The following is a 24494-nucleotide window of genomic DNA, read 5'->3' as shown; positions in this document are numbered from 1 at the left end:
TGTTGGCCGTCGGGCGATCGCGATATGAAAACTGGGCCATGTTTACCGAGACTTTGATTAAGCCTTCGGCACCTTATTGCCGCGGTAAAAGCGCGCCGGTGTGCGCTCGTTCTCTGGGTAAACTTAGCTTAGTTGTGAGGCCAAGAATGGAACATAAAAGTCGAGTTAAAAGCAATTATATCCGTCGTTCGTTAGAAGGATGGGCGAGGAAAAATCGATTATCATCGGCACTAACCTGCGCACGCGAATTCCTAGCTGTTGCGATAATTAACGCGAGTGCAATTGCGACGCGATCCGATCGATTCGATACGAACTAAACGCGCGTTCCACGAGAACACAATCGTCCCTGTTCATAATTTATCTGCCTAATTTATTCGCCGTACAGCACGGGAAAGGAACGCCGCAGTTCCGCTACCGGGCGTACAGAAATTACGCCCGCCGCGTATTTAACGAAGACCGAGACTCGGCTGGCATACAAGTTTAATCCCACAAGCTCCCTAAAGCTGGCGTAATCATCTTTACGACTATTAGAAAATAATGCGATCTTAGGTACGTAGATATACACCAGGAATCCTGATATGAGGAATCCTGTTACATGGATTATAATTAAAGAATATTATTTTCAAACTTTCACCATAATTGCGTTTTCATCGAGAGTGGTGTTCAATGTGAAAAAAATTGCCGCGGTGACTGCGCGATCGAAAATCAACAAGTTAATATTTATTATCACGATTTACATCTATAAATTACGTTGATTCACTTCACTATAATCCTTTTATCTATATTGCGATACCTATCGAAAATATTTTTCAGGCGATCATTTAATTTTATTCTTCTCACTGTCAATAATGCAAAATAAATGCAATGGAGAGCAAATAAATCTCGAACGATATATTACGCAATATATTTTTTAATCTAACTAAAATTGTATCACACACACACACACACACACACACGAATTTATCTCGTTGGCAGAAAATAAATGCCGCGAGAAATAGATGTTAGCGAAAAGCAGCGAGATGAACATCACACGGATGGGGAAAAAGGAAAAATTTCGTTTTAATGAGTAACCAACTCGTCGTGTGAGCGAAATTGGGACGCGCCGGAAGACAAAGAAACTGCATGGCCTTTACGTGTTCGTGCTCTGGCGGGGAAGAATACCTCGAGAATATCTCGAAGAAGCTATTTCCGAGTTGATTTTGTTACTCTGTAATGCACAATTCTTGGAAAAGTTTATTTGTTGCCGCGAAATATAGCCAGGTGCATCGTTGCTCGTCGCGCCATTAACACGGCCTGCCGTATACCATAAAATTTAATGTACATCGCGCACACGGCAAGCGAATTACTTAAGCACGGCGTTACGATATCGCCCGCAGTATTATTCACCGCGGATGATAAGGCCGATTACCTGAGCAACATGAATGTAAAATTTAATAATATCCTTACCGACAGAATATCGTGGTGGTCAGCAACTATTAGGATACAGCTATAATTAATATGATATTAATGATAAATATTACAATACAACTGTGTGTGTAAAATAAACCAAATATGCTTCTCAATAATAATCTTATAAATTAAATGATAATTTTAATTTCTATATTAAAACGGGAATACTGAATCTAAATTTGATTTAGAATAAGCGCCGATAAAGCGTGTTTTTGTGTGACTATCATCTCTCGATTATTCACAAAAATATTTTATAAATCATGGGTTTAACTAATTTATTTATAATGTAATTTGGTGAGGCTATACGAAGATGATTGATTTTAATTATAGAGATATATGTATAATTTTCGTTATTAATATCTCAAGGTAATTATAGGTAATTATATGAACGCAAATTTATGATAAGTTATTAGTTATTTGTTAGAAATGTATGAAGCAGAAACATATGCGCCAACTCATTGGGATAATGGATATATGCGAAATTTATATAGATTTCTCGCATCCGACTTCTCGTGAACTCAATAAACTCGAAATTATCGCTTTCCGCAATAAATACCTCGGATACATAATTAAATAAAGTTATCTATTATGAAAAGAATAACTTGCCACAAATTCTTTTTTCTTAATATATATCAAAAAATTCTTTAAATATTTGTAATAAAGCGAACACTAATGTTATATTAAAATTTGACGTGCAAAATTAAAATGCCCAATGGTCTAAAGAACTATAGTGGCCGATCTTGGATTACATCAACGTCCTTTTCAACCCTCTCCCCAATATAAAATCACTTTCGTTGGCCAAATGGAGTAGGGCCATTGCTATAACGCAATAACGAGTCGCAAGTGTTTACGGTTTCATTTCTCGCCACATTCGTTACAGCACGTACTTACGGCATTAACGCACCATGCCGGATATTAACGTGTCGATGTTAACGAGGCCGTAAGTTCGTCTCTTAAAAGGTGCGGATGCCCGACAACCGCGGAGTTTTCCGTAATGCCATGTGTGTGTGTGTTGTGTGTGTCGAAGTGTTCTAAATATAGTTAAAGCTATTTCGGTGATCGGGATGGAGAGAGGTCGGCCATCGGGATAAAAGCGGGAAAATGAGGGAAACATAGGAGGGAGAAAAGAAATGGGATAACAGACGGCCCTCGTTATTTATCGGCGTCGCATGCACGCAGGTGTCTCCGCTTCGGGATCTATATAGTGCTCGCCAGTCGCGTGCATCGCGCCAGGATCATCTCCTTTGCCAAGTGTCGCGACAATAGCCAGCCGCTTTCTTCCCTCCAGCCTCCTACCTCGAGACCTATTGACACACGTGTTCTATATCGCATCGGTCTGTCGTCTGCGCATCAATACGTCAGCTTTAACGGATCGTCGGTCGGTATTAAGTATCAAGATATTCTTCGTGTGTTTCTTCATACGCAAACGATCGAGCGAACGATGGCGTATCTTTCACATTTTGTGAAGTGAAAAATACCGCTTGAAATTCGTCGATAATGCAATGTACAATGTATAAAAACAATGTATATAATATATTCGTTTTTATGAATTAAAAAAGAACGAAAACGGAATTTGCGTAATTTAGCAGCGAAGATATTTGAGGAAAGAAGAACAAAAAAGAAGAATGTTATTCTGTAATTTGGAAACCGAAATGCGCCGAAACGTCAATCGGCACGATTGCGTGGTTCAGGGGGGAAAAAAGGGCCTCTTCTCGAGATCGAGGTGCGAGGGACGCTACGTTGTACGGCTGCTCGTATCATGTTCACGTTCTCTATTTTCGGGAATTGTAATTCGATGTGCAAATACGGGGTTTCTACGTATAACGATCTCCCGCGTGTACCTGCGTTCGTGGATGCATACATGCGAGCGAGCGAGCGTGCGTGCGTGCGTGCGTGCGTGCGTTAGCATTACGAGCGTATCGCCCGCATAGACTGCATCGATCGGCCCGGACAGATTCTCGCCTCGATTCTCTCTATCTTTCCTACATTGCTTCGATGTCCAACTTCGACACGCCGCGCGCCGTCAATCGAACTTCTCAAAGTCGGCTTGTACGAGCCATTAGCTGGAGATTAACTGATAAGTAGTTTGCCATCGAAATTCGTACAGCAGCCTGCGCCGTTTGCTGCGCCAGTTCTTAGTTCGATTACAGCGCCAATTAGCGCTCTACTGATCAATTTAATTCTCCTATATGTTAATTGTATAAGACCAATATTGCTCGTATAATTTAATGTAATGAGATTTTTGAATATTTTTACTTAAATAAATATTTATACTTGAGTTATTTATTCAAATAAAGAGAGAATAAATGCATCCTCTTATTAATAATTCTGTGATTGTAGTAAATTAAATCATTTCAATTTTATATTAATATGGATAATATTTAATGGCGAAAAAGTGAAAATTAATGTCTTCAGTGGCAGTGTTCGAGATTACGATAGCTTTCAAATTAGCACTAGACTTATCAGAGGCACCGACATTCTTATCAATTTTCTTCTCTCTGTTTTTATGCCTCATAACAAAACTTGAGCCGTTCTCGGAGCTTCATCGGTAAAAAGCCTCTTGGGCAATCAATTGGACGCGTGTTGATTTCACGCGGAATCAAGACGGGACCAAACAAAAACCGTTATCTCGCTAGTGCTGCATCAAAAACTCAATCACAACAATTAATTCCGCGAAGCCTATTGATCTATCACTTCCGCTCGTTGTAGCCAAGGGCCCGGAGTCTCTGGCATACTTTTTGTTCTTGATGGCGAGTGTAAAAAACCTCGGAACTTTCTTACGTTTGCCAGTCATCGGTCATTCGTCGGGCAGTTACTTATCAGTCAATATCGGTCAGTCTTTTCGGTCGAGAGAAGTCGTAACTAAATTACGGTAAACGAAAATGTAAACGTTAGCGATTTCGATCCAAAACACTCTCGCCATTTGGTTTCTCTCTAAATTCTCTAAATCTCATTTAAATTTCGTTGTTTTCTGTTATCCATTGTTATATTTTTAGTTAAATAAAGTTACGCGTTATGCTTATATCTGTGTCACTTACTACGTTCACGCGAGCGTTACTTCTTGCAGTAACTTACGATAATTCACTCGTTTACGCGGAGTAAATTATCGTAAGTTGCTACAAAATCCCGTTTACGCGAAGGAATTATCGTAAGTTACTACAGAAGTAACGCTCGCGTAAACGTAGTAAGTGTCACAGTACATTCTCACACATATATAAAAATGTCTATATCTTTAAATGTCTATATCTCCCATTAAAATTAAGATGGTGATAATGCATCTTTATAGCTGGCTTATACTTCATTGTTGCGGCGTTTATTGTAACATCTTTATAGCGATATTAGACGAAGTGTGATAAGAACAGCAGAACAGTAAAGAAGATGAAGCGCGCGAACGTCAGGATATGTCTCTCGTGAAATACGAACGCCTCGATATGTAAGAACAGATATTTGTACCTCACCATATTTCTATACAAGAGAATAGAAGGGAATTTATTTAAAAAGTATTCCCTGTTATTTGTGAATAAAATTTCAGGAAATAATATATTTCGTATTACAAATGATATACCATATTTTATAACTTTAGGTATATGATATAACAATGTGAAAAATAAAGTACAAAAAATTGCTACATAAATCAGATATTTATATCTTTTGATTATTTTAAAATATAAATATCTGATTTATGAAGCAATTTTTTGTACTTTATTTTTCACATTGTTATACTCGTTGTTATATCATATAAAGTTATGAAATATGGTATATTTTAAAATAATCAAAGATTTCCTAAATTCTCTTTCTTTTTAATTTTTAAAAGGTATATATTTTTCAGCTGTTTTGAATCTAAATTCTAAAAAAAATATAGTTTAAGATAGGAAAAACATGATTAATACATGAATTTCATGTATTAATAGGATTTACGACGGTTTGGAAATAAGCTCTTCAATCATGCCTCTCCGCCTCTGAAAGAAAAATCAGGGAAATTTTCTTGCCAAGTCAATAACAGTGTTTGCGCTGCGAACTTCAACCTAATATACATTTCATGAATCTATCGGGTTGGTGTAAAAATCATACGAACGAATAGACGCTTGATATACGTCCTTTCGACATTATGACGATGAAATGTCGTGGTGCAGAAAATTGTATAAGCGGCATAACCCAAGCTCATCCGCCACTTTCGTCGCTCGGTGTCGAAAGCCCTAAGCGCTCCCGTCTCGTAAGTCATATCGACAACCTAGCACTTAAGAATACGAGCGTTGCAATGTTCTTTTTTTCCGAGCAAAAACTTTTTTAAGTAGAAGAAGCCTTCCATGAATATGATCAGCTTTTCTTTCACCACGATAACACATCATTGCAAACGTTTAAAGCTGCAGTGCTTTGAAACATACACATTATCCTGGCACGTTATTAACGTGCAAAGTTTTATAATATAACTTTTATCTTGAAACTTTAACCATACAATCATATTTGAATCTTACTTTATAAAGACATTATCATATAAGAAAGACATTTTAAATAAAAGAATATGTGTTCAAAAAATACACATAATTTAAACAAATATGCAACATAACAAAAATCACTGTATTATTACTTTTATCTTTGAAACTAAAATTGTCACAAGTTTTTTTATCTCGCAAATTTCGATTATTTTTTTAATTTAAACGCTATAAAAGTCTCGCCATCTTTCTTGCTTGAACTTCTTACTCCAGTATGTATGATCAAGTGAAATTGCGACCGCGTTCTAGGGAAGCTTGGATGACGATATATATATAATTCATTCCTAATCCCCGACGAAAGTCAGGTGGATCTCGATTTTCCGGAACGGGAACGAGCGCGTGCGTCGAGAGACGGACGACGCCATAGACACGTCGGGTAAAATGGTTTAATAAACCCATGGTGTCGTTTGTATGTCTCGGGGTGGGCTTGGACCGCGGAATAAACAATTCCGGGCATCCGTGGAGAATCCCCGGGATTAACGTTCCGCCGTCAGAGCAATAAAGCGGGGTTACAGAATGTCATTATCGTAGACAGGCGGCAAAAATACCGCGCACCTACTTCATCTACTAGGCGAGGCCCCTTTTATTTTCATTGTCACCTCGAAAAATTACACTGCCGACCACGCTATTTTTACGACTCCTCGAAACTACGCTCACTTTTATCTAAAAAGCGCGGAGAGCCTTCGAGAACAAGCGGTGACAGTCAACAGCGTCGGAATTAAGTATATGAAGATCGAAACACAGACGTTTGCATAACGCATAATGCATAAGAAAATTGATTGATGCATGTACATTTTCTTATGCTTATGCATTGTATGCGTTATGCAAAAGCCTGTGCTTCGGCCTTAAGCGCGTAAATATCGCACTATAACAATTCGCAAAATAAAAAGTAGTATCTATAGATAAAATAATCATTAAATCAAATGGTCTATAAAAACTCGCGCACATATTGGTTAAAAGAATCATAAAATCTAAGGAAAAATCGTAACTACGATATTATTAATTGTTTAACGTGTAAAGTAACATTCACAACAGAAGTTCCCTTTTAAGTAAATATTTGTGTTGAATGAATCTTAACGACCGCATTGAAATGCAAATTAACTCCCCTACGCCCTAACTCGTTCAATATCATCCGAAAATGTTGAATCGATCGAAAGGGATAGTGAGAAATGTGGCAGCCGAATGTTCATTAGACTTTGTTCCACAAATATAGGAGAAACTTGTCACAGATTGGTCACTGGTTTATAGGGCTAAATGCGATGCGCCATTATACTTACACGATAGCGTCCGGTTATTAGTGTATTATGGACATTTATCAAGGAAGCTTATTTCGTACAGCTGATTCCCCAAGATTCGCGGCTGATTTACGGCTCACATAAGCGCAGATCGAATCCATCCATTGCGAAAATGATCGTACGCGGAATTCCAAGTACGCGGTATTCTCAGTAGAACCCGCAAACTACGTCTGAAATTCGCATATTAATGGACTTGCCGATAAATATATCTAAGTAAAACATGCTAGCAATAGGTTTCTTTGATAATTCGATTGTTATTTGAATGGGGATACAGACTAAAAGAAAATTTTTATTGTTATCTTACAGTTTATCTATTATTATCTTAAAATGTCTTATATGTATTTATTTTATATATATTATTGACTTTATATCTTTAAAGCTTGAAATATTAATTTTATTTATTTATTTAAAAATTTTTCTATACATATATATTATATAATATATAAATTTATTATATAACATATATTCTATTATATATAAGGTGCGGTATCTCGAATATGTAAATATGTTGTCCCCACGTTTCAATGAGGCTGCCTGATATTCGGTGCCGAGAATTCAATTACAGAAAAGACACAGAAGGAGACGTCTGTGAGACGTATCTGTCTTGGCGGCGTTATCCACTCTTGAATATGCAAACGCTGCTCCGTGCGACGTTTAACACGCGAAGAACTCCCCTACGGTCGATCGCACCTAGGCTACAGACGGTCTGCACCGGGTGTACCTAAATGCATGTGCAACTTTAGGTACATGTTTCGTGATAGAGTGGGATTTATTCAGCGATAAAGCACCGTAGTATAATGCCCGAGATCCGTGTGAGTATCTTAAAATGAAAGTGCTGGAAGAAATTCCATTTACCGTGTTTCTTCCTATTTATCGGTTTTTTTTTACCTATTATTATTTTATATCGCATTAGGTTTTATATATTTCGCTGTTTTAGATTTTAAAATTTTATAAAGTTACTAAAATATTTCTTTAATAGCATTCCAATTTTATATTGAAATTTATGTATGTATCTTGGAGAAGAAAAATCAATCAATTTCATTCTCTAACTCAAGAGTATAATACTGTGGAAACGCAGAACATCGGTCTTTGTTTTCATGTCGCAGAATTAATTGTTCTCGTTCCAATGAGAAATAAGAAATTATTATTCAAATTAAGAACCCATGCTGAATATGTCTTATCGACAATACAGTGGGAGGAGGAGACAATATACATATGGTAATTTACACTTGCTTACACAGCAAATTAGCATCTGGCTAGACGTACTAAACATGAGCACGTGTAAAGAAATTAACTACTGCTTAGAAAGAATTTTTCGAGAGTGACCATTATTTGTCGCTGATTTTCAATATTAAAAATAGCTTTCTCTTAAATAAAATTAATAAGAAGATATTTAAAAAAAATTATATTTTGAATAATATTTTATATCTTTTTATATAAGAAATTATAAAACATTAAGTTTTATAAAATTTTAATAAGTGAAATATTTTGAAAAACTCAAGTGAATCTTATTTATAATTTTATTTATAACAAATGTATATAATGAAAAATCTTGCACTGAGATTGTTTCGCGATAATGTAATTTACGAAAAAGTTTTTTGCTCTTATTATGATTTCCCATTCGAAAACTCTTGATTATTTAGATATTTCAATCGCAAAAAAATCTTTCGAGTTCTTAATAAATCTATAATTAAAATTGATAGTTTTGGAACACACTATACACCGTGTGTGTCTGAGAGATATCTTTCGAGGATGGTGTATGTCGAGGAACTTGCGTGGGAGGAAGGGCGGGTTGTAAAAGTGCTCGTAATCGTTCCGTCTGTATCTAACCGCACACGCGATCCATGGATTAAAATTAACAACCGCTCCGGCATATATTGATTGCGCACTCACCTTGACACCAAGCGGGAGGTTCGTTCCTCCAAGCCGACAACGATGGCCGCACGCGAAGGTTCCGGTGTAGAGAACCTCGGTAATGTCTCCCTCTCTCGACATTGAACCTGCCCTCGTAAATACCAAAATTAGATGTCGCCATCCATTGGAAAATAGGATCGTTGTTTCAACAATTAACGTGACCTCGCAGTAATCTCTTTGAGATTAACTTATAAGCTAAAATTGAGTTTGAAATTTGAATTGCGGCAATTCTTCGGTAACTCCTCAATTAACTCCAACTTGTTTAATATATGTTTCAAATTATCTTACACTAAAAAATATGACGAAAGAAATTTACAAATATATTCAAAAAGGTCTGAATTTTTATTCTTCTATTAAAATTATTTTTGAAGTAAAGTTTATCAAATAAGAAAGATTGAGAGATTTAACAAAGAATAGAAAATACATAAACACAATTTGAACACAAATTTAATAAATTAATTAAATCAATGTAATAATAAGATGTGTGTGTGTGTGTGTGTGTGTATGTGTGTGCAAAGAAATTTAGATTGAAAATAAGTATTAAACGATAAAATAACATTGTTTTATACAATATTATGTATATTTTACGTATATTTTTATTTATACAAAAGACATTATAAAATCCTGTCAGTATGTATAAAATGTTGTTATAAATATGTAACCTCTGTACTATCTCTAAAATTCCTCGATCCTCCTTGACAGTTGCACTTAGGGGAGTAATATCGTCATTTCACAATGGCGACAAAATATCCCTCGACCGTTCCCCTAGCATGATCGAGTCGATATACAGGCTCTTATCTCTGAGTATACGGACTATCGACGAATGTCCATTCCAGTCGAAATTGGAAATACTCGTCGAATAAGGAGAAACCCACCGAACCGTAAGAAACAGAACCAGAATCAGAACGACTTTTCTAGTTTCTCGCATGAATACTGACCAAATACTTTTCTATTTCAGGAATAACATGTCTGTGTTTTCGACGTTTGTTTTACATATAAAAATAAACATTTTTAATTTCCTGACTGCAGATTTAATTTCAATTTTGCTAAAATAAATACAGAGCGCATCACATTTTTTTTACATCTACATTTCTCTGAAATGTATATACGCTCCAAGGTTTCGAGACAAACAGCCTTTATCACATTGTTATATTTTTCCATATCTCAGATCTGAAATTGCACGTGTGCGGTAGAAAGAATTTTCTCTGTTTCTCGCGAGCGCTTATCGCCCATATAATTTATAACGCATAACAGGAGACATGAGAGGAAAAGTCGCCTCTCGCGACATAATTTATTCGCCGAACGTGTGCGCGGCGGCGCGGCGGCGATCTCCAGAGCGTGTTCGACGTAAGCTCAAACGTAGAAACCGCCAGACGATCGGCTCCGACGTCTATATCGTAACGTATGTCTTACGCCAGACGACATTTAGATAGTCTCACGGCATATTTTATTCAGCGAAGCACATTTTTGCGGCTGAACACGCTTCAGCCGTTCAGCGATGCAGGTCCTGCATGCGCATACCGAAGTTCTTATGTCGGAAAAGCTTGCAAAAAGAATCCTTGCGGTATCACGAATGCGAGGAAATACTCGGTCAGTCCTCCTTCTACTTCCGCGAAATTATTTTTGTATAATATTTTAAACGAAGACGCGAAAAACTATCGCTTGGATATTCACTTTTCGGCAAAAATGCACACAAATTCTCTTACCGCTATGAAATATACATTAGAGAGATAGACTTTTCTACGATATGATTTATTCGCCTCTTTCTCTCTACATAAAATAACAAAATTGGATTCAGATAAACGGTAGTCTTCGTTTATTTAAACATTAAGCATAAGTTTTTGCAACATTATTGAATTTCCATTCAACAACAGATTTTAATTTTATGTTTTTTGCACTTTTTAAATCCAAATCGCCCTCGGTTCCACACGTAGAAGAAATAGTGCAAATATTTATATAATAGAGTCGCTTGAAAATATTCTTTTCGATTCGCGATTTGTTTTTTGTAACGTAATAAACAAAATATTGCTATAATATCGTTCTTAGAGAAACAGAATTAATAAGAATAATTAATAAAACCGTTATCACATTGTCCTAAATAAAAAGAATTTAATAAAAACCGTTCTCTCTCTCTCTTATTTTCTTCTTTTTCTGTTTGCCGATATATCCGCGCTGCACCTGTCAACCTTCAACGCAGCAACGACGGCAAACAGCCGCAAGATGTATACGTGACATTTCCGTGTACCAAGTAACTGTGAGACGTGTGCGCGAAATCGTCAGCAAAATCGTCAGCGAAACTAGAGTTACTACGCCACTATATGTCGTACATACCATTTACTGCCATTCGCTTCTCGAAATTCGGCCGTACCCTCCTACGCTTCCGAGTCTTCCGGCGAGCCATTGAGTTCGTTTCACGGGAGAATTTACGAGCAAGGAGCCATTGTTCCGGGTGCGACAACTTTCGGGAACGATATCCGATATAAGTCAGCCTAAAGCGCAATCTGAAAGATCCTAGCTGGAAAATCCGGAAAAATTGCAGGAAGAAAGACCACCTTTAAGAAATGGTCAAGTGTATTTCCTTCTTTGTGTTTCAGGACTTTACTTCCCGCAATCCAACCTCACTCTAAGGTTACCGTACTTGGCTCATAGCGAATTCGGTTGGACGCAGGTCACCGGGATGTATGTAATCGACCTTAGAACCCTTCGGAATGACTCCAGCAGACCGCCAGTGGAGTATCAGATCCTCATGCCGCGGGATCCGTCTGTAGTTTATCTTGATCGTAGGATAGTCAGACTAGCGAGTATTCCGAAAAATGGTAGGTACATTTTTATTTATTTATTATTTCCTAAGAAAATTTTATCTAACGTTGTAGAAAGATAATATGTATAATCTTAGCTAAAGTAGTTTTTTTTATTTTTACGTTGTAAGGCACCCTCGATATCGTTATTAAAGCGACGGAAAAGAATTTTGACGAAGCGGTGCTGGAAATAAAAGTGCAACCAGTACCGGTGATGGGAAAAACAATCAATTGTGCAGATTTCTTGCAGGTAAATTGATGTGATAAATTTCTACTTTCTTCTAAATATTCGCGCGAGTGACCCATCTAACCCATTAATCATTGCAATAGTCATTTGGAATTTGTACCGAAAAGCTATAAATAATAAAAACTGATTTTGATAATAAAAGAATTAAATAACAATCCATTTATTATATACAGTGAATATAAAAACGTCAAAAATAGTCGTAGACGCATTTGTTTCACTTGATGGCTTTGCGATACAAGAAGATAAACGACCATTAACGGGTTAAACTGGTTAAAGCGAGATATATTTTATCGGAGGTGTTGGTCTACATTGTTGCTAGTGTTGTAGGACATGTGCTTCTGGAACACGTCGAGATACAAGATTTACGAGAATCAACCGGTCACCGTGATTGGCAGGTTCGCCCCAAAGATAAACAGCTACATGTGTTCCGAATTTGACGTCACCGGATATGAATTATTGAATGGCAAGTATCTTCAGTGACATCTCAATCCTTTCAAATCCAATCTCGTCTCGTATAATTCCAGACACATTCGATTACTTTATTTATATGAATAAAAATAATTCAAATTTTAAACATTAATTTATCCACAAAAAAATTCTCAATTTCTGATGTATCTAGCGTAAGGTAAAACTCATTCATGAGGAATTCAGAAACTTAATTCTCCTCGCGTTAGAGATCTTTATCTTCTTTAGTTAAAGTGTTTTCGATAAATCGTGTTGTCGCCCTAGCGATCTTCGTTGAACCGTCAGGTTCATATTTACGAGAGATAAATTTTCCATCAAGGGTCGAGCATTTTTCACTGACAAAGGCGGGAAAGCAACGAAACGGTGATTGATTGGAGTCATTCGACGTAAAATACGAATAAATCGTGCCACAACTGTTCGTGGCAGTGTGCAACGCTATAAAGCTGCCGTCGGATCAGCGCAAAACTGTCGTCATTAAAACTTGCTGAAGACGTCGTTACTATTACAGTGACATAATAATACGTAACAACAGAAACCTGCGGCTCTGTTTGTGTGCGTCGAATCATATATCAAACCCCCGAATCTCTTCACCGACGGTTTAAATTTTATTTTTCGTCCGCTGAATACAATAGAAGTGTGGTTACCGGAAAAATGTTGCAAGCGCCATATTTCAAATGCAACTTTTTGGGAGAGATAGTTTAATCAAACAATAGTGGAACATGAACATTTTAAATTTTTATATAAAACTGCGAAATAAATATATTTACACACGTGCACGCGCATGCGTCAGTATTGCAATATTAATAATAACTTTGATATCCCAATATCCAAAATTATGATTGTAAAATATAAAAGTAACGCTTATGTATTAATTTGAATAGTAACTAGTAACATATTAAAATAATACATATACATATATTATTAGAACTTTTTGTCAGTGTTATCAAATATTATAACAATATCTTTTTATTAGATTCACATGTATCTGATAAATTTGGAGCTTGTACCATAAAACTTTCTCAGAACCTCTTTGATTATGTTAATTTATGTTAACGATATAGATGCTTTGCTATTGCAGACCACTTTTGAATAACGTACATGTTACTGCATTTGATATTGATGATGCATGCCGTTATAGGAACAATTTAAGATAAGTTTTATTCTCGTCTTTCAGGAACAGACTATTTTCATATAGTCGACGGTGAATTATTTGCGAACGCATCCTTAGACCGAGATGTTATTGGACCTCCGGGAGGACCTGGACCTCACGTCAAGATCCAAGTGAGATGTGTCGTTTGGGAACAAAAAACCGGGATGCAATACGTGCAAACGGACGTCCTCACCATCGACATCCTGGATGAAGACGACAATCCTCCGACGGTGCAAGGCGAAACTTCCATCGCTATAACACTTCAGGACTTCTCCAAGGTAACTTTACAGTATCAAAGAGCGAAATCGAGCCAACGTTCTAAATTAGCGCTTGCCACGATTGTTCGAGTAGCTTGGGACCAATTAACTTCCTGGTATTAAGGAAGTCATAGATTTATCGTCAGCGGAGCATAAGGGCGCCGCTGATATATCGAAATCCTGCCCGGTCTATGTTCTAATTTTAATCTAATTATGAATTTGACAATATCCATTCTTTTTGTTATCTTTTATTTAAAAAAAAATTTTAATTGTTATTGACTCAAATTTTAAATGGCGCCTTTATTTGTGAATAAACATATACAAAGTGTAAAAATTAAAAAGAGTAATATAAGATATCGTGCCTAAATTACATTTTTACAAGAATATCATAAAAAATAATAATAAAATATAAGTAAAAATCGTCGAATAATAAGGATTTATTTTTTTGCGTGAATAACTTTAATTGCCCTTATCTTTTCTATTAACATGTTTAACACCCGCATTTTATTTGACAAATTTCAGCGAATAAATCGCGTTTTTTAACCACAACATCATCACGTCGGAAAAGAGACTTAATCAAGCGCTCATTGTTCGCGTAATTACGGCGTTGTTTTCAACGCGACATGCATAATAAAAAGGAAACGCCAAGTGCGAATATTACAAAAGACATGCGAGAGTGATGAAGTATACCTACGACGAGAGAGGAATAGCTTCTGGGATTGATCTTGATTAAACCTCTCTCGGGATACCTCTCTCCAACGCGTCAAATCCTCTTTTCCTTCTTCACTTTTTACAATCCTCGGTAAACATCTTTTTTTTCTTTCATTCAGCGGTTACTTTTTATTGTTTATTTCACTTCCATGAAAAAGCAATTGTTTCGTTCGAATACTGAAATATCTGAGGATTTTCTACGAACCTAGTTGGACTTTAATGAGCGAAGTTCGATCGATTAATCGAAATCTCGCGTTGTTTCGTTAAGTGCAGTGAAAATACTTTATAGTTAAGTACTGAGGCAATCTAACACTATTAAAGATTGCAAAAAATCGTCACGCTAAAAAATAGCTCTCTCCACTTTTCTAAATATTGTAAAAGTATAATAAAACCGAACATTTTCTTTATAATTATAGAATAAATAAATTGTAACAAAAAATTATTGAAATAATAAAGATTATCTATATATAAAAAAATAATAGATAAAAATTATATAAATATTAATCAAGAGACACGGTAGTGTCTCGCGCCAAGTACGCGCGAAGCGAGACGCACCGTGACTCTTTTACGCGAACGCATGAGTTGCGAGTATCCGAGATTTTGAGATCTCAATAACGAGTGAACGGATCAACTTCTAAGTAGGTTCGATCGATAGCTTGGGGTTTGATTTATAAATAAGAGTCTTTTTTTTTTGTTACGTGCCCTACGAGCGAAGATATTGCAATGCAAAAACCAAATGTGGAAAATTTTTTTTTAAGAAACGTCCACGTCGGACAAAAATGGCGGCTGGTGTGTCACTTTCCCATTTTTGACACAAGAGTGCACTCGTGCACTGTCGCAGTGCGTGACAGTTTTTTACAACCTAGAAAAGGATAAGTGTAAGTGTGTGATAGTCGTGACCGTTGCCCCGTCGTGACAGATAGTGAAATATATATAAGTATTGACCGTAAAGAGCTGATGCCGAGAGATCTTTAAGAAGGAAGGTGTATCTACAAAATCGTACAAACACGTACGTATATGCTGCCTTGTAAAAGTTGTCAAACTGTATGTTTACGCGAGCGTTACTTCTGTAGTAACTTACGATAATTTATGCCGGGATTATGATGAATTTAACGTAACGGGACGCGACGGACGCGAAGTAACGTAACGTGAACTTAAGAAATTACGATCGCCGTAATTTAAAGATAACCTTAATCTTAACCTTCTATTCATACCAAGCTGTCAAATCATTTCTGAAATGCACGCTGCTTCACGTTACGGCGATCGTAATTTCTTAAGTTCACGTTACGTTACTTCGCGTCCGTCGCGTCCCGTTACGTTAAATTCATCGTAATCCCGGCATTACTCGTTTACGCGGGATGAATTATCATAAGTTGCTACATAATCTCCATTTACGTGGAGGAATTATCGTATAAGTTACTACGGAAGTAAAACGCTCGCGTAAACATAGTATACGTGACAGATAGTGTGTGTGTGTGTGTGTACTACGTTTACGCGAGTGTTACTTCTGTAGTAACTTACGATAATTTACTCGTTTACGCGGAGTAAATTATCGTAAGTTACTACAAAATCCCGTTTACGCGAAGGAATTATCGTAAGTTACTACAGAAGTAACGTTCGCGTAAACGTAGTGTGTGTGTGTGTGTGTGTGTGTGTAATTAAAATTATTTATATTTATATTATACATGTATATAATTTATTTAGTATTTATAGGATGATCTCTCGGCAGCAGGACGAGAAAAGCGGAAAAGCGACAACAATATTTCGATAGATTCGATAGATCGTATGGATGACATGCCCTTTTTAGAAGAGGATGTAGGCCAGTCATATTAGACATCGAACCTTCCAATTACTCTTTTCAGGTTCCAACTACCATGAATCGTTTTAATTTAAGGTGCTGTAAGTGGGATTAATTTTGCTTCGCATAATTAATGCGCATTAAAATGTTATTAACAATATTATCAACAAAAAACGCAATTTTTTTTATTTTTTCTCAAATATCTCGAAAACTAAGCAAGATAGGGTAATTAATTATACGTACCTTTTTTGTAGAGCGTAAAATTATCTACAATAATGATCTGAACAACATTTATCGTCAAGTCAGTCGTTTAGCTTGCACGCGCCGTCAAAGTCCGAGACTCGGATCTCGAAAACCCTCGATTTCATCGTTTTTTTGATGTTGCGTCGGTGATTTTTTTCAGTCATTTAAAATGGAATTAAAAATTTCCAAAAAATCACACATCATCTGAGAACTACAAAGAATACTTTTCAGGGTGTAACCGATTTTTTAGACCCTTTTTCTTTAGTTTGTTCTATGTAAGCAAAAAATTTTGATTTTTTGGATTACTCTTAATTTTTTGCTGTTTTCAGACCTTAGAATTTATTTGAGACAAATTTTATCGTATGCATCTTGTTGTGGACGAAATTTGCAAGAAAAAAGGACCCTTGTATTTTCTTCGTACGACGAACGCTGATTTTTTTATTCACGCGCAAAGTTATCTAATATTGCGCATAGGTCGGATAACGCTTGTTTTACACTAAAATAATTATTTTTTATTAAAATTTACGTAATTTTTCGCATTATTATTGAACCATATTGCAAAGCCGTTTTCAACACATTTTCTCATGTTTACTTATTTATTAACAAATTGTTTATTTAAAAATTATTATAAACAATTAGAAAAACATGTTATAATCGTTGTACTCGTCGTCTCATATCAACTCGAAAAATGTTTTTAAAAAATTTATTCATATTATTTATAACATTTTTATTCAAACATACAGGCAGTGCACCTTTGACTATTTTCCACACCACCTCTGAGGTAAAGTCAATGGTGCGTTTTTTTCCTTAAAAAAAAACCCCCCGAATTTACTGAAAAACGTACGACTTTTTGACGATCTTGAGGCAAATGTTAATATTCATCAACATCTGCGTGTTGGATAATTTTAGTATCCAAGAAATGTCAAAATAATTATCACATAGAAAGGACATATATTCAATGCTTGTGGATTAGGCCTACAGGGAAAACCACAAAAAACGCACCATTGCATTGGCTCAGAGATGGTGCGAAAAATAATCAAAAGATGCACTGCATGTTTGAATAAAAAAATGTTATAAATAACATAAATAAATTTTTTAAAAACATTTTTTGAGTTGAAATAAGACGACGAGTACAACAAATATAACATGTTTTTCTAATTGTTTATAATAATTTTTAAATAAACAATTTGTTAATAATTAAGTAAACATGAGAGACGGTGTTAAAAACGGCTTTGCACGATGGTTCAATAATAATGCGAAAAATTACGTAAATTTTAATAAAAAATAATTATTTTAGTGTAAAACAAGCGTTATCCGACCTATGCGCAATATTAGATAACTTTGCGCGTGAATAAAAAAATCAGCGTTCGTCGTACGAAGAAAATACAAGGGTCCTTTTTTGTTGCAAATTTTGTCCACAACAAGATGCATACGATAAAATTCGTCTCAAATAAATTTTAAGGCCTGAAAACAGCGAAAAACTAAGAGTAGTCCAAAAAATCAAAATTTTTTGCTTACATAGCTACAAACTAAAGAAAAAAGGTCTAAAAAATCGGTTACACCCTGAAAAGTATTCTTTGTAGTTCTCAGATGATGTGTGTTTTTTGGGGAATTTTTAATTTTATTTTAAATGACTGAAAAAAATCACCGACGCAACATCAAAAACTGATGAAATCGAGGGTTTTCGAGATCCGAGTCTCGGACTTTGACGGCGCGTGCAAGCTATACGACTGACTTGACAATAAATGTTGTTCAGATCATTATTGTAGATAATTTTACGCTCTACAAAAAGATACGTATAGTTAGTTACCCTATCTTGCTTAGTTTTCGAGATATTTGAATAAAAAAATAAAAAATAAAAAAAATAAAAAAAATCGCGTTTTTTGTTGATAATATTGTTAATAACTTTTTAATGCGCATTAATTATGCGAAGCAACATTTACTTACAAACACTTACAACATCTTAAATCAAAGCGATTCATGGTGGTTGCAACCTGAAAAGAGTGATTGGATGGTTACCCCTCTAAATTAGTCTAATATGACTGGCCTAATGCGTAACACTACAAAACGCATGATATCAGTACAAAATTACCTTTTTCAAAAAAGGTAAAAAAAGGGCGCCAAGTACACGCGTGGTTGTTACCTCGAAAAAAAAAACCCAAGTGGTAGTATCATTAATTTTATTCAAAAATAAATAAAATCTATTCTAACCTAGGTGGTAGTAGCTTTAATTTTTTTAAACAAAATTATTAAATTACAAAATTGTTACTTTATTTAATCCAAGTGATATCTACTTCAAAAAAGCCTAAATAACAAGTAGTATCTATTAAAAAAAAAAAAAAAAAAAAAATGTGAAATCTTTTAATACTGCGCCAATTACAATTACAAAGAGAATATATACCTAAAATAAAAACCAAGTGGTATGTATCTTTGTATTCCTGAGAGTCTTTCTATCAACCCAAGTGGTAATATAATAGTTTTAATTCTCCTTGATAAAATTATAATATTACAAAGAATTATTTTAATCACAAAAAATTAAAGAGGTAACATTATAAAATAAAAATATTTAATTAAAATAAAATAAATAAATTTTTCTTGTAAAAAACTTGGCGCTGCTTTGTCCAAGGTCAACCTAGACAAACTTGCATAGGTGCATATAAGCATATGCATAAAGAGATGGATTGGTCTATTTCCTTTTGCACATATACATATAAACCAATTAATTTCTTATGTTTATGCGCTATGCAAATTTGTCTGGATAAGAGCCTCCGCACAAGACTCTCGTATGATATCGTAGCGTAACGTAACGTGGATTAACGCACAAGAAACGTATCGGTTAGAGCCTCCGCACAAAATTTTCGTATGGTAACGTAACGTAGATCAACGCACAAGAAACGTATTGACGTATAAAGCGTCATGTGCGTTTCTTGTGCGTTGACCCACGTTTAGTTACACTACGTTGCCATACGAAAGTCTTGTGCAAAGGTTCTAAACCTTAAAAAAGCAGCGCCAAGTTTTTTACAAGAAAAATTTATTTATTTTATTTTATTTAATATTTTTATTTTATAATGTTACCTCTTTAATTCTTTGTGATTAAAATAATTCTTTGTAATATTATAATTTTATCAAGGAGAATTAAAACTATTATATTACCACTTGGGTTGATAGAAAGACTCTCAGGAATACAAAGATACATACCACTTGGTTTTTATTTTAGGTATATATTCTCTTTGTAATTGGCGCAGTATTAAAAGATTTCACATTTTTTTTTTTTTTTTTTTAATAGATACTACTTGTTATTTAGGCTTTTTCGAAGTAGATATCACTTGGATTAAATAAAGTAACAATTTTGTAATTTAATAATTTTGTTTAAAAAAATTAAAGCTACTACCACCTAGGTTAGAATAGATTTTATTTATTTTTGAATAAAATTAATAATACTACCACTTGGGTTTTTTTTTCGAGGTAACAACCACGCGTGTACTTGGCGCCCTTTTTTTACCTTTTTTGAAAAAGGTAATTTTGTACTGTAAAAAATTTACGCCGTTAAATCCATTATAATATGGTATAATACTTACATTCGTGACTTGAAGCATTATGAAAAGAAATATTTATGTTACAGTTACATTGTTCTAGCTTGGTAAACGGGAACCTTATAAGCAATATTTACAGAACTGTTAAATTTATAATACCAAATTATACTCAATTTGAGTCATTTTAATTATTTTTGTAGGTCGTTACTGCTCCTATTCGATATGTCGTTAATTTAACTAAAACAATGGCTGCGTCCAGCAGAGAAAGCTGTTTTGCAACTGTTGTAAAATTTGTGAATTTGATTGGTGTATACTCTTAGCTTCGGTCAAAATTAAAAGCACACACCAATCAGATTCACAAATTTTACAACAGTTGCAATGCAGTTTTCTCTGCTGAACACAGCCAATGTTAATTTAAATAAACAATAGAGTTAAAAATAATAAATTTTGACACGCATGGTAAATAAAAATAACAAAATGTTATTTAACTAAAGGTATTGGTTTAAATTTTATCCTTCAATATTTAACAGTGAATATTTATGTTACAGAACTCTAGATTGGTAGACGAGAACCGTTTGGTCGTGAAGGATGCGGATACGGTGACCAGCAACCAGTACACCGTTCACTTACTTGATGATACCTCCAATGCGTTGGACTTGATTTACAACATCCTGCCGATCGAGCATCACACGCGCCCGAATAAAGCGCCTTCCACCGCCATTTTTCCCAGTGAGTATCGAGCACCGTCCTCATTTCGCACTTTATTTTATATTTTATTCCATTTGATAAATGTATCGTCCGCTCGTAATCGGGAACTCGTTTCACGTGTTTTCCAGTGATCTACGCCAAGAAGACATTGCTGCCGAAATCGCCGTATCGCGTAGTTCTTCAGGTCACGGATGAGTCGCTTCTCGCGGGATACGGGGCGAATTCGGTGAGTCACTATCGATTCTATGTCGCTGACACTCGCAAGCTACTTGAAGCATTCGCTCCATTTGCAATGTGTCAAAGGACAGTAGTGGCCAAGTAACTTAAGAGCCGATTCCGAGCATGGTAGAGCATGTGGCAGAGTAAAAGCCTAGTTCCTTAACTTTCCTCAATGCACTTTAAAGGTCGGAACACTCCAAAGTACTCTGCCTCTATAATTTCTCTGATCTTACAGTTTGGAGGCTTAGAAGGATTTTTTATTTTACTTCTTCGCACGTATTCAAACAGTTTATATAATTTGAAGATCAGAAAATTAGATTCTTATTAATACTAACAAGATAAATCCTAGCTCAAATTTACAAAAAAAGAATAATATTTGCAATTCAATAAAATGCAATTTGTTAAAAAATTGACTGCTGCATCAGATAATCAAATCAGAGCTTTTCGTAATGCACTCGTCCATTCGTCGAAATGAACGAAGAGAACACGCGCAGCATGCCGCGCTGGGAATCTGTTGTTCGATTAAAAAAGTTCGCGCCGATAAATTTCGCAATATCGGCAGAGGTCCCCCGATATCTCACCGCCGCGCCGTATGTCATTTTGCCAGTGAACGGCACTGGAAAAACTCGAGGCGGAAGTGCGGAAGTGCACCGTACTGATCTCATAACTCGCGGAGAGCCTGGTTTAATATAGGAGAAGACCAAGACGCCCGCGTGATATCTCCGAGTTAGATCTATGATCACTTCACGCGAAACGTGAAATTTTCATTCATGAAATTTTCATTATTTTCACTCATTTACAGCAAATAAAAATCTCTCCGATAATCGGATAACGCCTACCGTACGTTTGCAATACTAGAAATTTATATATAAATTGAACAACTGTTAATCCTTAATCCTTTTCGAGACAAAGCTCTTTTCCAGATAAAAATATCTAATCGATCTCTTATTTGTTAATTTTGAAACTAAATTAATTCTGATACTCTTGTTTTTTCCCTCAAAAATGCGTATTTATATTTTCATAAATGCAAGCCTCTTAATTGCGAATTTCCTCTCATTTCTGTCGAGTCCCCTCCCGATCGGCACGAAACGACATCGATCCAAGCTTGTATCAAGGAAGCCGCGAAAGATAAGGACTCATTAATGGCCATTAGTCGTGCGCCTTGCATCCGTAATCCTCGCCTCTCGCCATATAATCGGAGGCCATTAAACAATTAGGTAGTGAAATCTCGCCTTGTTAGAGGTTCCTTGGGTGCGGCATTGATTTCGCGGAGGCGGCTAATCGTGGATTAAATACCCGCGTCCGCCATCTGAAATTGATGTGTGGGTGTAAAGTCACTTATTGCCGAGTTTCGTTTCGAAATAATGCGATTGTCGTTAACGCGGCTCTCGCTGATGTTTTTCTTGACAAACGAATGAACGGACTTTTCGGAAATTTTTCCATCCTCGGAAAGAGAACATTCGTTCAGTCGGAGATAAATCTGACTGATCGAGCTCGATGTGATGAAATTCGCAAGGAAGCTTCGGGAATTGCGGCATAAAGCACGAATAAATGCATTGTTCCGCGTACGTATAGAATGCAAATATTTGGCTCATCGTTTTCATGAAAAGAATGTTTAATCGTTCCCATTTAGCAGAATTTGTAGTCGATTTATACAGAGTACGTGACAATTAACAGCAAGAAAAAAAGGGTCCTCAAAAATCTTGAATAAATTCAAGATTACATGTAATTGCATACCAGCATATACCAGAGATTTCTTTTCCTAACATGATGAATTTAATTGCAAAACAATTTAATATACAAGTTAATCACGTTGAAAAATAAAATTTTATTTTTCAACTTCAAAAATATCTATATAATGTTAAATATTATATATATATATAAGAGAGAGTTACATTCATTTTTTACTACAAATCGACAGAAAAAAATCTTTTCGACTTGTCAATAATTATTATAAACATATCCTACTCTTGACATTTGCATCGTTGATGTTAAATTGCCACTCACGCGGCAATATCCCAGTATCACACATGCGGAACATACGTCATCCTGAATATGTAATTGGAAAGAGAATAATGATTGTAGAACGGTATGTGAAAGCGATAATAATCGGATGATATTCGTTCTAATTCGAGAGCCGCGCTCGTCGTGCACCTTTAATGGGTACCCTATATCATCCGCGCTGCGCACGACTAGCTGTTTAAATTGAAACCACGCGAGAAAATAAATCTTGACGCCGATATCCAAGCGACCTCGGCGACCTGCTCTTGATATATATCCCGTGACCCTTAAATCAGGCCGTGTCTGAAGTATCGCCGATCCTCCTGGGTAATCACGTCTTTCCTCGTGAAACGCGATACCCTAACGCTCTCGCAGTTGAACGCTGATCTTTAGCCCACATGGAAACGCAAATCCTTGCAAATCGCTCTCGTTAAGTACGCGTTGGAAGTTATTAAACTTTCTTCCTTCCTCATTTCTTCTTAAACAAATAATCAAAACTTGTTTCTCTTGACGTTATTAACATTAAAAATATAAATTAATATTAGACATAATTTTTTGTAACAAACAAACTGCAATAAGGTTTTATTCGTAGTTTCTACGCTTCCGTCGCTACCCGTCGCTTCAGAAAAGATTGGTATACGTGCGTTTAAGTACCATGAACACTTTTTCCGCCATAATCGTTCCATGGGTATCCCAAGAAATGGACGATAAATTCTAATAAGAGAGTCACGTAGCAGTCGCACCTGCGGTGGTCTTTAATATCGATCTTTTGCGGTAAAATATTATTTGAGTTTCTTTCGAGATCCTTTCTAAACGTGGCAAATCTTCTTAATCTCTTTTAAACCGGTTCTACAATACGTCGCAAACGATGGCAACTGCTATAGTTGAAAAGTGTTATTTCCACGTAACGTTTCGCTTGTCAATTGCGGTTGTCAAAAGAGAGTTGGCGAACTTTTAACTTTTTTGGCGACAATAACTGGCAATCGGCAATCAGAAATAACACTTTTCAACTAGCAGTTGCCATCGTTTGCGACGTATTGTAAAACCGGCTTTAATGTAACAATACATCGCACGCCTTAGACGTGATAAAAATGTCTTTTAGCTATTTTTAAAATAATTACAACTTATAATATTGTTAAAAAAATAATTTAGTCGATATTTAAAAAAATAATTAATATAATATAATAAAAATTATTATATTGAAAATTATCTA

The 24494-nt window shown here is 35.6% G+C and overlaps 1 protein-coding gene across 1 annotated transcript in view; it reads left to right on the top strand.

Annotated features, from left to right (window-relative positions):
* The window catches only part of Ret (protein kinase receptor Ret oncogene), a 61534-nt gene that overhangs the window by 20657 nt on the left and 16383 nt on the right, over positions 1-24494 (top strand). The window contains exons 3-8 of the mRNA XM_077417887.1: positions 11746-11967; positions 12081-12199; positions 12524-12659; positions 13836-14089; positions 20902-21082; positions 21190-21287. Of these exons, the coding sequence (XP_077274013.1) occupies positions 11746-11967; positions 12081-12199; positions 12524-12659; positions 13836-14089; positions 20902-21082; positions 21190-21287 (1010 nt within the window). The remainder of the gene's footprint in view (positions 1-11745; positions 11968-12080; positions 12200-12523; positions 12660-13835; positions 14090-20901; positions 21083-21189; positions 21288-24494) is intronic.

This window comes from Temnothorax americanus, unplaced genomic scaffold (assembly GCF_048541705.1).
Source record: "Temnothorax americanus isolate GAGA-0224 unplaced genomic scaffold, ASM4854170v1 Scaffold5, whole genome shotgun sequence".
NCBI lineage: Eukaryota > Metazoa > Arthropoda > Insecta > Hymenoptera > Formicidae > Temnothorax > Temnothorax americanus.
The sequence above is the reverse complement of the archived record's forward strand: the minus strand, read 5'-3'. Positions and strand labels throughout refer to the sequence as shown.